Source organism: Chrysochloris asiatica, unplaced genomic scaffold (genome assembly GCF_000296735.1).
Source record: "Chrysochloris asiatica unplaced genomic scaffold, ChrAsi1.0 scaffold00454, whole genome shotgun sequence".
NCBI lineage: Eukaryota > Metazoa > Chordata > Mammalia > Afrosoricida > Chrysochloridae > Chrysochloris > Chrysochloris asiatica.
In genome coordinates this window covers 233,688-248,656 of record NW_006408972.1, presented here as the reverse complement: position 1 = coordinate 248,656, position 14,969 = coordinate 233,688, and the positions used below count along the sequence as shown (strand labels likewise).

The following is a 14,969-nucleotide window of genomic DNA, read 5'->3' as shown; positions in this document are numbered from 1 at the left end:
TTCCAAAAAACACCCAGGGGGACTAGAAGCAAATACTGTTGAATGATGATGCAGGAAGAGATTGCAATCGTTGCAATGAAGCGATGAGTGTAAAACCGATGTTCCCCTATGTAAACTATCACTCAGTTCACAATAAAAACTTTAAGAACAAAAGTTATCTGTCTGAATAATTTCTCTGTCTTATCTTATTTATTTATTTATTTATAGGACAAGACTGAAAACCTGTTTTGGATAGAGACTACTGAATCATTTAGCTAAAAATGGTGTTTTTTACATGCAATGCATGTGGTGAATCGGTGAAGAAGGTACAGGTGGAAAAGCACGTGGCCGTCTGCAGGAACTGTGAATGCCTTTCTTGCATCGACTGTGGTAAAGATTTCTGGTAAGCTCCTGCTGGGTGTAGGTTCATAGTGCAGGTCCAGACAACTGGGGAGGCCCTGGGCCCACAATGTGTGAAAAGTGAGATAGTCTTCCCATAAGTGGTCTGAGGTAGCCTCCTAAAATGGATCACTACTCACTTCACTGCCCAGGCCATCCATGGGTATGCATATCCGGAAAGTCACCAAGTGCCTTAAAGGTGTCAGTTTACAGAAGTAATGTGCACTGACGATGTCCCAATGGTGGTGTTGGTAGACATGCCCGGGCCCACCAGTGGGGATGGACCCGGAGTCGGTGGCTCAGAAAGAGCGCTGAAGTTTTGCTGCACGTGCTTTGAAATGCAGAGAGCAATACAGAACTCCAGGGATTAGCTGTAGCTTTCTCTGGTCATAGAGCACATCCAGGTTAACAAAGCCCCTGAGATGCGCCACTGAGCTTACCGAGCTCATGGTCGGATCCCCCTGCCAAATTGAAATGAGCTTCACTGAAAAGGAACAAATTGTACCTAAAGCAGAAGAGGAGAAGAAAAAGAGATCTCTGAAGAAACAAAAACTTATGGCTTGGTGTACATTAAGCTTAAAATACAATGCTAATAAAAGTGTTAAAAAAAAGTGAGGAAGTGGACCCTTGAGAAAAGGCCATCACTTAAAATTGTTACAATTCTATTAAAAATGCTTCAACAGTTTTTAAAGCCCTCTTTGCTTTTTAAAGGAAATTTTAAGAGTTGAACAAGAGAACACCAAGCCTTGGTGATGCAGTGGTCAAAGCACTTGGGTGCTGACTAAGGGGCCAGCAGTTTGAACCCAGCAGGGAAACTCTGGGGCAGTCTGCTCTTCATGTCGGGACACCATGAGTGGGATGTGACTTAATAGAAAACATGAGATTTGGTTTGAGGGGGAAGCATGAAGTGACCAAAAAGAAAAGCCAGAAGATTCCGTGGGGAACGTTAGAAAGGGGAAAGGGAGTGTGGTTGCACATTTGCTCAGTCAGGACCCGCGGGGTCATCTCATTGCCATGGTTACCATGCCCGGAAAGTCAGCACGTAGAATGAGGCTTCATGGACCCTGGAGCCAGTTTCCTAGTTTAGGGGTATTGTGCCGGCCATTGTTGTTGTTAAGCGTTGTCAAGTTGGTTCTGACTCATAGCGTTTCTGAGGAGTGGCTGGTGACTTTGAACCACCAACCTTGTGGTTCTAACTGACCTTGTGGTCCAGTGCTTATCCTACAGTGTCACACCAGGACTCCTCACCAATAAAAGATTTATAAACCAGAATACCAACTAACTTTATACACTGGGGGAGATTTCAATTAGAAGAGGAGTGAGGGGTCTCTGCAGAAAAGAAGGTGACTCTTCCCTTGTCAGGAGACCCTTCCCCTATGAGGGGAGTCCGAGTTCCCCTGTGCTCCTGTCCCAGGAACACCCCTAGTGGATGGCTTTCACAGACAGATTTATTCTGTCACAGTTGAGGCTAGACTCCACTATGGGAGCATGGGCTCTGGGGGACGGTCCTTGTCTCCTTCTAGCTTCTGTAGGCTCAGCGTTCCCTGAGAGCTCCACATGTCTCGGCATCAGTCTTCCCTGGATCTGGAATCCTCACAGGACAGGGGCCCCAAGTCCAAAGCACATGCTCCCTCCCAGCTCGTCTTTCTTGGTGGAGGAAGGTTCACTTTCTCTGCTCACTTCTCTCTCCTTTTATGTCTCAGTAGAGTGGCTCAAGATACAATCTAGTCCTAAAGAAGGGAGGGTTTACCACACGTAGGCTGCTCCCGTCAGATCATGTGATGGCGGAGGTGGTGGTGCTAAGTGCAGTGGTTGAGCTGGCTCTGACTCACAACGACCCTCTGTAAGGTTTCCAGGTGTCCTGGTGTGGCATTGCAGGTTGACACACTGGACTGCAAGGTCAGTGATTCACGTTCACCAGCTGATCCACGGAAACCCTGTTCAGGGTCGCTATGGGTCAGAACCGACTCAACGGTACTTAACAACAAGGGTTACGGTTAGCAATCCGATACTTCTACTGCCCCACACTAGGACTTCATCATAGAGGACTATTAGGTCTTAACTTACAAACCACATAACAAGTTGACACTATCACAGGGACAGTCAGGAAAGCAAGGTATCTGAGAGGGTGAGGGGACACACAGGTGGTGGCATGCTCACCCAGTTCTGTCAAGTGGGCTCTTGGCAAATAGCCAACCTCTCTGGTTTTCTGTTGGCTGTACAGCGGGTTCAGCTGAAGAGCTGGCGAGTGGCTGGGTCAGCCCCAGCATCTGCCTCTGTGAGGTTTGGGAGCATCCATTGAATCCCATTGCAGAACAGTGGGTTTTCAGCGTTTGGACCACTGCAAATGTGGGTGGTCAGACGGACTCCTCAGGAATAGTCTGGGCTATAAAACAGGGAAATTGTGTTGTGTCTGTTTGGGGGGTTTGGCCCTCAGTCTACCCCAGCATTGCCCCAAGGACCCCCATAGAACTGGTCAAAGATCAATGAAAATACTCCATTCTCTTTAACTGCCTTCCACCATCCCTATGAACTTGTTTTTTCCCTCTTCATTTTGTTTTTATTATAGCAGGTTTGCTTAATTTGCAGCAAGCAGAAAATAAAGCTGGGTCTTGTTTTGATCCAAACATGGATGTTTTAAAGGTGTCATACACAATATTTATTAAAAAGAACATAAAAATAATTTTTTAGAAGGTTCTGTAAAAGAGAATACCAAGTTTAACCCCATAAGTTTCCTCTTTGCTAGAACTGCAGACTACTACTACGGTTTTAAGTAGACTTTTTTGTTGTTTAAACTATGTTGTTAAGTGCAGTTGAGTCAGTTCTGACCCATAGTGACCCTGTATAGGGTTTCGGAGGAGTTGCTGGTGAGCCTGAACTGCCGAACTTGCGGTTCAAACTGACTGCAGTCCAGTGCATTCCCCCACAGTTCGACACCAGGAGTCCTGTTTAAACTATACACCCAGGAAAAGCTAAGAAAATTAAACACGCATATAAATGATTTCATAGCAGAGCATGAGCATTTACTGCAACAGTAATGAACGTTAGAAATACTGTCTGATGAACTTTGTGAAGCCCCTCGTAGAATAAAGAACCTGTGTTCTTTTCCCTAGACGCCACTATTCAGAACTCTGGCCATTTGACTCACTTGGGCTACTTTACGGCTCTTCATCCTCAGTGTGTGCTGTCGAAAAACCACCTGATGACAGAATTCTTTTCTCATTCAGCCTAGCAGCAGCAGCACACAGCTGCATGAGCATTTGGTTTAAGACAGTTTATGTTTTGAGAAGTGGGTGACAAATTGTCCTTAAGTGCTGTCAAGCTGGTTCCAACTCGTAACAACACTGTCCAGGGTTTCTGAGGAGCAGCTGGTGGACTTGAACCGCTGACCTTGTGGTTCACATTCCAGTGCTGATCCTGCAATGCCACACCAGACGTCCAGGGTGAAAAGTTAGTGGTGGCTTTGCAGGCAGCAGACAAGTGGTCCCTCCCAGGAGGTTATGAACATAGTGGCCAACTTGGGGGACTCTGGCCACAGACACTTGTGCAATGCAGCAGCTTGAAGGCGCATGTGAGATGCTGACCCGCACCAGGCTGAGCCTCCAGTTGGTGTCCATCTAACGGTGTCCTTGTTTCTCCCTCTGAAGGGGCGATGACTACAGAAACCACGTGAAATGTATCAGTGAAGACCAGAAGTACGGTGGCAGAGGTTATGAAGGGAAAACCCACAAAGGTGATATTAAGCAGCAGGCCTGGATTCAGGTAAAGTCTCTGTTACGCTTCAGGTAGCTTCCCATCCAGCTCCCACTGTGTCTGGAAGCCTCAGAGGCCAAGTCAACGTGCCGTCTGTGCAGCCAGCAGCAGGGCCCTTGGGTCTCTAGGTGGACTGAGCTTGAGCACTGGAAACGTGCTGTGAGAGTCGGTTGCTGTTCTGATGCCCCTAGCCTTGCAGTTTACGTCTGTTGTCTTTCATCCAGGACTGTTTGATTGATGATGGCTAATGCCGTCACTAGCTTTCCCTTGGCTGAGAGACACAAAGGAAGCTTTCTAATCTTGTCTGCTTGGAGTGATCACGGGACGTGCGAATGCCAGGCCGTGTTGGTCAGTCTTGAGTGTGGTTGTCATCAGAGTGGGCTGGAAACGAGACCACTTCACAGACAGGAGGCTAGTGTGTGTATCTAAACACAGTGAAACCCCCCCTGCCTGACTGAGAGATGCTCTGAGTGGTGTGGTACCACAGGATGCGCACTGGACTGCTAACCGCAAGGTCAGTGGTTCACACCACTCACTACCGCTCAGAAACAACAGGGTCGCTATGGATTGGAACCAGCTCATCAGCACTTCACAACAGCCATTTACAGAAGAGCAGAAGTGTCCCGCCCTCAAGTCTGTTCTGACTCACAGTGATCCTGGATAGGGTTTCCGAGGCTGCCGCTCTTTACGGGAGCAGGAAGCCTCTTTGTCCTGTGGAGCGGCTGCTGGGTTTGAACTGCCAGCCTTCTGGTTAGCAGTCCAGTGCTTATCCTACAGCACCACCTGGGATCCTTGCAGAAGAGCAAGTACTTATAATACTAGGGTTTTGTGTGTTTGTAGAATTTGAAAGCAGTTTTGTTGTTGAAAATATCCCAGCGGAATATAAACCAACTCACCATTTCTGTGTGTCCAGCTCAGTGATGTTGATGTCATCCTTCACGTTGTGCAATCGTCCTCACCCTTCTATGCTGAGTTGTCCCTGCCCCCGTGAACATAACCTCACTGCCTCCTAAGTTTCCTCTCTAATCTTGGGGTTCATTTGTCCCTTTGATCCCATATTGATTGTTCTGAGAAGAATAAAATGCTCAGGGCAGACATTTTTTTTACTAGTTGAGCTAAACTATTGTTCAGTTTTAAGAAGCCTTCCGGACCTATTTTTGGTTTAAGGTTTAGTACTAGCTAGGGGTTCTTTTTTTTAAGGAGCTCTGGTAGCATAGTGGTTACGAATCGGGCTGTTAACCTCAAGGTCGGCAGTTCCGCGGGAGAAAGATGAGGCTTTCTGCGTCCGTAAAGATTTACAGCCTTGGAAACGCTGTACAGGGTCACTGTGAGTCAGAACTAACTCCACGGCACATAACCACCACCACCATCACCATCACCACTACCACTAGGGTTTTTTGATGTTGCTGTATTTATTGTCTGGAACTATTTTGACTCACTTACCATAAGGCAATGATTGACTAACTCCTGCTTACAGTGATGCCAGGAGACATTTGGTGTGAATCTGTGTGTTTTACGTACAAACATAATCACAGAGTTTGGGCTGCGAGACGGAACCATCTGGCCCTATTGAGGCCTTTTCAGTTTGACCTTTATGACATTCGAGTGCAGCTCCTTTATGTTGTTTTTTTCCTCTCCCTTTGTAGAAAATTAATGAATTGATCAAAAGACCCAATGTCAGCCCCAAAGTGCGGCATCTGCTAGAGCAGATTAGCGCTTTCGACAACATCCCACGGAAAAAGGCAAAATTCCAGGTATGTGTTCAGCGTCCCATGGTGCCCGAGTGCAGACATGTGGAGGGCCCACGAGTGTGAGGACGGGTGAGCAGCTTGTGCTATTGTATCTTCCAGAACTGGATGAAGAACAGTTTAAAAATCCACAGTGAGTCAGTCCTGGAGCAGGTGTGGGAACTCTTTTCAGAAGCGTCCAGGAACGTAAGTGGGCCAGCTCGCTGTTTAGATGTGTGGTAGAAGTGACACATGCGGATGAAATGGGGTGGCGTCTTTTCGGGGCTCTAGATGGTCTTCCTTTTCCCAGAGCTTCTCTGTGCCTTCACTTCCAGGAAGTGTGACCGAGGAGGGTCCCCTGTTTTTGTGGAGAAAGCTACTGAAACAAATGAGCTCATCCTGACCACAGCGGGGCACTTCGGGGTGCACTCTCTGGGCTCCCTGCCATCGCTGTCCTGATTCAGCAAAGGTGGACAGCGAGATGGCTCCATCAGTTAGGCACTCACCTGCCAGCTGGAAGGTTGGCATTTCAGATCCACCCAGAGGTATCTCGGAAGGCACGGTTCCACTCTGAGCACAGGGTTGCCGGGAGTCAGAATCGAAGCCACGACCACTAACGGTAACAGCAGCATTCAGTGTTTACTGCAGATCCGACCCGAGTACCTAAGTCAGTCACACAGGGAGTGACGGTGCTGTGATGGGGGGAGAGATGACGGTGCAGGTGGGGGTCAGGGAGTGACGAGGCACTGTCTTGTTGCTGTTAGGTGCCTTAGATTTGGTTCCGACTCAACAACCATCCTACGTAGAGACTGTTAGGTTTTGCAGGACCAGAAAGCCTCGTCTTTCTCCCAGGGAGCAACTGGTGGGTGTGAACAGCCGGACTTGTGGTTTGCAGTCCACTGCTTACCCTACATGCTGTCAGAGCCAGTTACCGCGTGTTGATTGTGGCTCCTGGTGACATGTGTTTCAGAGTAGAACTGTCCTGTGGGGTATTTCAGTGACTTTTGGGAAGTAGGTTACCAGGCCATTCTTCTGCTGGGCCTTTTGGTTTCAGCCGAGGGTGCTAACTAGAAAGTATGAAAGCAGATCCCAAGCGTTGTCCCTAATCCCCAGCATTTAGTGGCACTGGAAGGGCACCAGTACCCCGCGTCTGATGGAGGGAGCATCCCATGTGAGTGTTGAAAGCAGCTGCCTTTCAATCAAAATACTTTGATAGTGAGAAAAATAAAATGTAAAATGTGCGTTTGGAAAGTCTCGGTTTGCTGAATTGTGGCCATGTGGTGGGTCTTATTGTTACTAAAGAAATGTTCCGTTACTCCTGTTGTACTTGCTCCTTTCCGGAGTCCGCTTTCATCAGTGGTGCAAATGGTTTAGGTGCTCCCTCAACTATGAACCACAAGGTTGGAGGTTCAAGTGTACCTACAGGTGCCTCAGAAGAAGGGCTTGGAAATCTTCCTGAAGGAGAAAAACTAGACATTGAAAACACTGTGGCTCACTGGTCTACTCTGACACACAAATTGGGGTGTGTGTGCTTCATGTCAGCTAGTTCTGTTTTTATATTGATACTGTTACTAAGTGCCATCGAATCAGTTCTGACTCATAGCGACCCTTTAGGGTTTCTGAGGAGCAGCTGGTGGATTTGAACCGCCAACCTTGGGGTTTGCAGTCCAGTGCTGACCCTACAGCGCCACACCAGGAGTCCTCCATTATGTTGTTGTTGTTGTTAAGTGTCATCGAGTTGATTCTAACCCATAATGACTCTATATAGGGTTTCCAAGGAGCGGATGGTGAGCTTGAACCACTGATCTTGCAGTTCCGACTTTGCAGTCTGACACCTTAGTGCACCGCACCATACCAGGACTCCACTATGTTAGGGAATGATAAATCGCAGCACTGTTTATCTTGAACCCGTTCCAGGAGCTCTGTGTGGCGATGTGAGCAGCCGTGGCCAGGCTGTGTCCTGATGAATTTCTTGTTTTCTGCTTTAATACTAAGGAACCAGCCAGTGAGGAGCCTGAGAAACAGCCCCTCAACACAGTGCCCCAGCCGCACAAGGACGTCTCCGCCAGGCCGCCAACGTGCCCCACGCATGAGGGCCCGGCCAAGCAGGCCGAGGTAAGGAAGAACAAGAGAGAAAGGAAGGAGGAGCGGCAGAAGAACAGAAAAAAAGAGAAGAAAGAGCTGAAACTGGAAAACACCGAGAGCCGCAAGGCAAAGAAGTGCAAGAAGGCCTTGGAGGCTGCCGGCGCGGAGTCTAACGGCACAGCCAAGAGAAAAGGCCAGAAGAGGGCTAAAGGCAAGGGCCCCACAGAGGGGACTGTCAACGGAGATGGGGCTCTGAGGGAGGACTTCGCGGAGGAAGAGCCTCAAGCTGGAACCCGAAAACGGAAGCATTCTGAAGGTACGCCACTCACCTATGCTCTGGGGTTTGTGACAATAAAACCAAACACACACACACACACCCCGCTTTGTCTTGCACCCCGACACTCGGTAGATACTTGAAGCGGTGTAAACAGTTGCGACTGACCTGGTGCTGAGGAGTTTCTCGGAACCCTCCCCGAGCCTCCCACCCTGGGACCCCGAATCTGGAACCATGTTGGGGGAAGAGCAACATGTGTGTGGGGGCCAGGTGGCTTCTCTGCAGGCCTGTTGCCACACCCCTAGACTGCAGGGCACCGCCCACGGGACCTGGGAGGGAGCCAGCCGCCTGGCTCGTGGGGACCCTTGTCCAGTGTCAGGTGCACTTGTGACTGTCCGTGTTTCCATCTGTCTTAAACCCTCAGGAGAAGCTGATTCTACAAAGAAAAAGCTAAAGCTCCCTGCAGGCGACAGTGAGGGCGGAATGCCGTCGCCAGACTGTGACTCCGCTCTGAAAGGTACCAACCTCTCCAGGCTGGGGTGGCGGTGCAGGGACCAGCTGCTGGGTCACACACCCTCCAGAGGCAGCGTACAGTGAGCACCTGAAGTTGAAAGCAAAGCACATTGTCCAGGTGTGTGCCTGGGTCGTGGCCTGCCATCCGTTTTGCAGTCTCTCACAGTGTCTCTGAAGATACTGTCTGGGCCAGAAACGTGTGTTCTCTTTGGAACTCAGACTAGATCCTGCTCCTTACCCCCAGCCCATTTTTCATGCCTCCCTGGGTCTAGTCCTGCTCTACCCCTGGCTGGGGCAGGGGTCTTCTTGCCAACCCCTGTCCTTGAAGGGCCCCCTCAAATGCTGCCTCCTCCCCTAGGCTCCTCCTCTGGTTCCATCTCAGCCCCAGGTGCTCCCAGTCAGAACAGCCCCAGGATTCCCACATGGCGCTTCAGTAATAGCCAGTGCAGAGTACGGTTTTTATTGGGTTATTTTTTTAGGTTGACTTGCCCTACTTTCCCCTCCCCCTAACTACATACAAACACACTGAAGAACCTCCACACCACTTTGTGTCTATGAGGTGGTTCTTTTGCTGGTGTGTAGAAATAACAACTGATCTTGATCCATTTTTCTGTATCCTTGATTTGTTCTCATCGAGTTATGGCAGATTGCTTGCATTTTCTATATAGACAGCCCTGTTACCAGCAGATAGGGACAGTTTCATTTCTCCATTTTCCATACTGCACTGGCGACAACTTCCAACTTACGTTCTGTAAGAGCCAGGAGAGCGGACAGCTCGCTTTGCTCCCAGGCCTGTGGGAACGCCTTAAGTCGTGCCCAGTCATGGAGGGTGGTAGCTGTGGGGTTTCTGTAAGTCCCTCCCCACGTCTTCCTTTCCCCAAGGTCGTGTTGTGTTATCTTCTGCAAAGATGAGCATCGAACCATCTCTGCTTTCCGTCTGGGTTTGAGAATTGATTGCAGGACCACACAGACCTCATGCACTCTACGCCCAGTTAATGGGGTTTATTAGGAGACTTAACAGGTTACAGTTCAGGGTCGGAAGTGTTTGGGGCACAGTTCTTCTAGTCAGCACATCTCGCCTCTCTGCCCGGGCAGTGTTACAAAGCTCTTTTAGGACTACTGATAGATGCCCAGGACACACCACTGCCCCGTAATCCTCAGCCTGGTGTTGCTTCTGACTAAGCGACCCTGTGCACAACAGAACCAAGCACTGCCCTGTCCTGGCCCGTCCTAACAACTGTTAGGCTTGAGCCTAGTGTTGCTGCCATGGAATGAGTCCACTTAGTTGGGGATCTTCCTCTTTTTCACTGACCTTCCATTTTGCCAGGCATGATGTCCTTCTCTCCTGACAACATGTCTGCAGTATGAGAGACAAAGTGTGGCCATCCTGGCTTCTGAGGAGCATTCTGGTTGTACTTCTTCCAAGACAGATCTGTTTGGTCTCCTGGCAGTCTATGGTATTTTGAATATTCTCCTCCAACACCATAGCTCAAATGCATTGTTTCCTCTCTCAAAGCCCCCACCCCACCCCAATTAAGTGCCTGAAAGCACTCCACTCTGCAAGCTAACCTCTGGCCCAAAGCCTCTCAGCTTTACTTGCTCCATGGGCTGGGAAGCCCAGAACTGTGTCTGCTGCTCTGGGTCCTGCTGCTGCTCCTCTGTCCCTCCTCCGTTGTCATAGCTTCCTGTCCCTGGGTCCAGCAGGTTCAGTGCATGGATATCTCAGAGTCCAAAGGCTGCGCTCCATTCCTTGCTCTTTGATACTTCTGGGATGGCTCATTTTATACCCAGGTTAGGGTTCTAAATTTTTACAGTCACAATGAACTCTATTGTAATCAGTCATTCAGAAGTGAGTCCCATCACCCCTTTCTTACTCAGACCCATCAGAAAAAGAATAGTTTGGTGGCAGCTGCAAAGACTAAGGCTAGAAGAGACATAGTGAATCATTGTCTACAGTCCAGGCCACTTCCTGGCTCTTCTAGCATACATGCAGAACAGTCATGCTCACTGAGCACACCCATGAAAACTTGTAAGCCCACCACTTCATGCTTTTGTCTCCTCCCACCTTGGACCTCCAATTGAAATTGCCCATCCCTGTTAACCCAGTACTCTGGCGACAGGCATGCTCCTAGTTAGAACTTGGAGCATCTGCATCACAAGCAGAATCCAGTGCAGAGCAAGCCATCAAGGTGCAGCAGTTTACACCAGCTCACAGTGTCGCTGTAGGATCAGTGTTGAAACCCACCAGCCACTCTGTAGGAGAAAAATGAGGCTTTCTGCTCCTGTTACGGTTTACAGACTTGGAAACCCTCTTCAGGGTTGATAATGAGTTGTAATCGACTCGACGGCACCTAACAACACACTATCAAATAACTCTTTATTCTGCTGGGTTCTGCTAAAGCCACTCTTTCTTTATTGATTCATTTATTTTCCTGCTGGTCTTCACAGGTAAACCTGTTTTCTCAGCAGTTCTGGGTGGGGCTTGGGTCCCCACCTAGACACAGGCCTCTGGTTTATAATAAAGCCTGTTCCTTCTGGGCAATTCCTAGCTCCCCGGTTAGCATAGCCAATCAAGATTAGGCTGAAGGCAGGCTTGTAAGTTCTTTGAAATCATGACACCCAATATTCATTGTTATCACACATGTATAGGGCTGGCAAGGTGGATCGAGTAGGCCCTGGCCTCCTGTAGACATCATGTTTAATCAGAAAGACTTTTGCCCCATGTGAATCCTGTAACAGCTTTATTGGATTATAAACTGGGCTGCTCTCCACAAGGTCAGCAGTTCAGATATACTGGTCACTCCACAGGAATACAGTGAGACTTTCTGCTTCTGTAAGGATTTAAAATCTCGGAAACCCTGCACAGGGTTGCTATGAGTCAGAATCGACTCCATGCCACACAGCCACCACCTCCACATTCCTTTCAGCCATTAGTGTAAAAATTGCCCTAGTAACCTTTGTAGAAATCACAGGTACTTCCCAGGCTACTTTGATGTTTTGCTTGCATAGCCCTGGGCTTCCTTCCATGAGGCTGGGGCCATTGCACTGGACCCCACGGGTGACAAAACTGAGCAGCACGTCTGCTCTGCTTCTCGTATAGTGGGTGATACTATACCCACGGTTACAGGGATTATTAGGGAAGTTAACAGTTACAGTTCAGGCTCAGAAATGCTTAGGGCACAGTTCCTCCTGTCAGGACAGCCTCTCCTGCCTGCCGTACCCACAGGCTGGCCTCCCTCTCTGGCCCTCAGCCCCTCGATCTGGCTGCTGAGATGCCCACAGGACACAGCACTTCATCAGCTTCAGCCTGAAGGCCCTGGTCTCTAGCTCCATGGCTTAGCAAACCCAGCTCCCCCAGTGATGTACCTGAAGGCACCCCACTCTGCCAGCCTACTTCCTGCCCAGAGTCACTCCGCTTGACTTGTTCCGTAGGCTGGGAGGCCCACACTCTGTGTTGTGCTCCTCTCTAACCCTGAGGGGAGATGCACAAGGAACGGGGGGGGGGGGGGGAGGTCCCCGAGAATGTGCTCCCCTGCTGGCTCTTCTCTCATGGTAGTGGGATCCCCACTCCTGCTTCCGAAATGGCGTCTTTTATACTCATTTTAGGGAGCCCGGCTAGCATAGTGGATTACGAGCTGAGCTGCTGATTACAAGGTCAGCAGTTCAAGTCTACCAGTCGCTGTGCTGGAGCAAACGGAGGCTTTCCCATAAAGATTCACAGCCTTGGAAACCCTGTACTGGGTAGCTGAGTCTAAACCAACTCCATGGTACACAGCCGCTATACCCATGTTAGACTTGTAAGTTTTCACAATCACAAAATAACTGTTACCAACCATTCTCAGTTGAAGCATATCGTCTTGTTAGCCTCATCTCCTACCTTTTCTTATTCAGACCCACCACGGACAGGGTTGGCTGGTGGTAGTTACGAAGACTGAGGCTGGAAGAGACACACTCAGACAGTCACGCCCCAAGTCAGCACGTATCCTCTCCTTATCCCATTCCTGGTGGCTGTCATCGTTTCTTTCTTTGTGGCAACCTTTTCTTGGCTTTTAAGAACGGTAGTCTTTCTTACTTCTCTTCAGTGACTTGAGGAAGGTCCCCCGCATTCCTGTATTTCTGAGAGTATTTATTCTGTACATGCTTTGAGTTGTTTTTTTCTTTTATTTTTGAAGGTTTTTGTTGTGAATTGAGTGATAGTTTCCATGGGAGAACGTCAGCTTTACACTCATCGTATTTTGTTTCACTGCAATGATTACAATCTCTTCCACACACCATCATTCAGCAGCATTGACTTCCACCATTCCCTCTGTTTTTGTTTTTGTTTTTGTTTTGGATGTACACCAAAGCACTTAGGAATATATTAACATTCAAACAACCAAAGGGTACATTCCACAAGCCTGACCCCCAGCCATCAGCACACAGCCCCTCTCCCTCCCTGAGTTCAGAGTCCCTAGCTACTCCATGTCTCCACATCATCGTCTCTGCCTCCATCTCTGGTGTCACTGCTTCTCTGGATAGGGTTCCACACTCCACTCTTCTTCCTTGATGGTCCCAGGGTCCTCCATCCTGGACTGCAAGATCAGCCACTCCCCTCCTTTTGTTATAAAGCATCTGTCTACCTTTACATTGCAGCACTGACAATCAGTCCTGATAGTAAGTATTCACTATTGAACCATAGGAGTCTTATACCCATCTCCTTTGACCAGCCCCGTCCCCACGCATCTTGCTGGCACTCTGCAAAAACTACTTCAGTTTGAGGTGTTAACGCATCCTCCCTATAACCCTAAAAGTTGACTTCTGCAGCCGGAATGCGGATAATTTTTGACTGATTTCGTACATCACAGGAGGACTAGAGAAAGGTGTATCTGCTCCCTCCTCCAGGAGCTAGAAAGTTGTGTGGTGACTAGTTAGATAAGAGTCCCTGGTGTGGTACAGATGGAGGGTCCAGCTCACCCCGAGGCAACTCAGAAGAAAGACCTGGTGATCTACTTGTGGACACTCACCATTGACGGCCCCGTGGAGGAGCACAGTTCCCCTCTGACACCTGCTGTCTGTTACGGGAGTGGCGCTCACAGGACCCTTGTTGAGCCACTTACTCTGTGGGCTAGTCAGTGCCCCTGGCCTCTCTGAAGAGACAGGCCAGTCACGGCTTCAGGTGCCTACATGCCCTGATTACTGGAGGGTCATTTCCAGATTCGCAAAGAGGCCTTGCAGAAATTGTTCCCTTGCTATCCCGGTAGCAGAGCATGACACAACACTTTAGAGATTTTTCTGTGTGTTGTAGGTAAATTCAACTGGAAAGGGACTATTAAAGCAGTTCTCAAACAAGCCCCAGACAATGAAATAGCTGTCAAGAAGCTAAAGAAAAAGGTATGGGATCTGAACATGCCCCAGGTATCTCACACGTGCGGAATGTCCGATCCTCATTTTGAAGTGTGATTGAAATCCTGTGGGTGAGAGAGCGTGTATGTGAGTGTGTCTCTATGGGAGCAGCGTACATGTGTGGGGGTGTGTGTGAATGCATGTATGTGTGAGGCTATGTGTATACAAGTCTGGGAAGAGTGTGTGTGTGTCTATAGAGTGTGTGCACTGTTTGTCTAGATGACCGTGTGTGTGTGTGTGTGTGTGTCGATCTGAGTGTTTGTCAAGCTGCTCCACACGTTGCCCCTGGAGGTCTGTGGGAAGAGAATCAGACAAAAGCGCAGCACACTTCTCCAGCCAGGGCAGTCCCAACATTACGGACTTGTTGTAAAGTGAGGCGGTGGCTGTTCCCAATAGCCGGCCACCCTGGGCCTAGCGCCGAGCAGGGCTTTAGGGCTGTTGGGGGTGGTTTCTCAGCGAGGCGACTTTCCACAAGGCCTTCAGCACCGGAGCCTCTTCTCTCCTCTCCCTGTTTTGTGTCTTCACCATGGGCCCACCCCTGGTTAGAGAAAGGCTGTTTTTACACATCATCTGCACCCTCCTGACGCTTGTTTTCTCTGTGAAGGTTTTAGCTCAGTACTACGCCGTGACGCATGGACGTCCCAGACCCGAAGAAGAGCTCCTGGTCATTTTTAACAAGAAAATCAGCAAGAACCCCGCCTTCCGGCTACTAAAGGACAAAGTCAAGCTTTTGAAATGAACATTTTTCAGACTTCAGAAATGAGTTCATTCTGTCATTGACTTCTTTCACTGTTTATAAAAATGTCATGAATTCTAACAACGTGCATTTTGTTTCCCAAAACTGTATTTTTTAAGTT

General features: G+C 49.0%; 1 protein-coding gene across 1 annotated transcript; it reads left to right on the top strand.

The window, feature by feature from the left end:
* The first annotated feature begins 260 nt into the window (after nt 1–260).
* On the top strand, nt 261–14,851 carry LYAR (Ly1 antibody reactive). Its single transcript, XM_006877279.1, has 8 exons — nt 261–382; nt 4,026–4,140; nt 5,778–5,885; nt 5,982–6,065; nt 7,854–8,259; nt 8,642–8,734; nt 14,015–14,100; nt 14,717–14,851. The coding sequence occupies exons 1-8, from the start codon at nt 261–263 to the stop codon at nt 14,849–14,851; spliced, it is 1,149 nt and encodes a 382-aa protein (XP_006877341.1).
* Nucleotides 14,852–14,969: the final 118 nt, after the last annotated feature.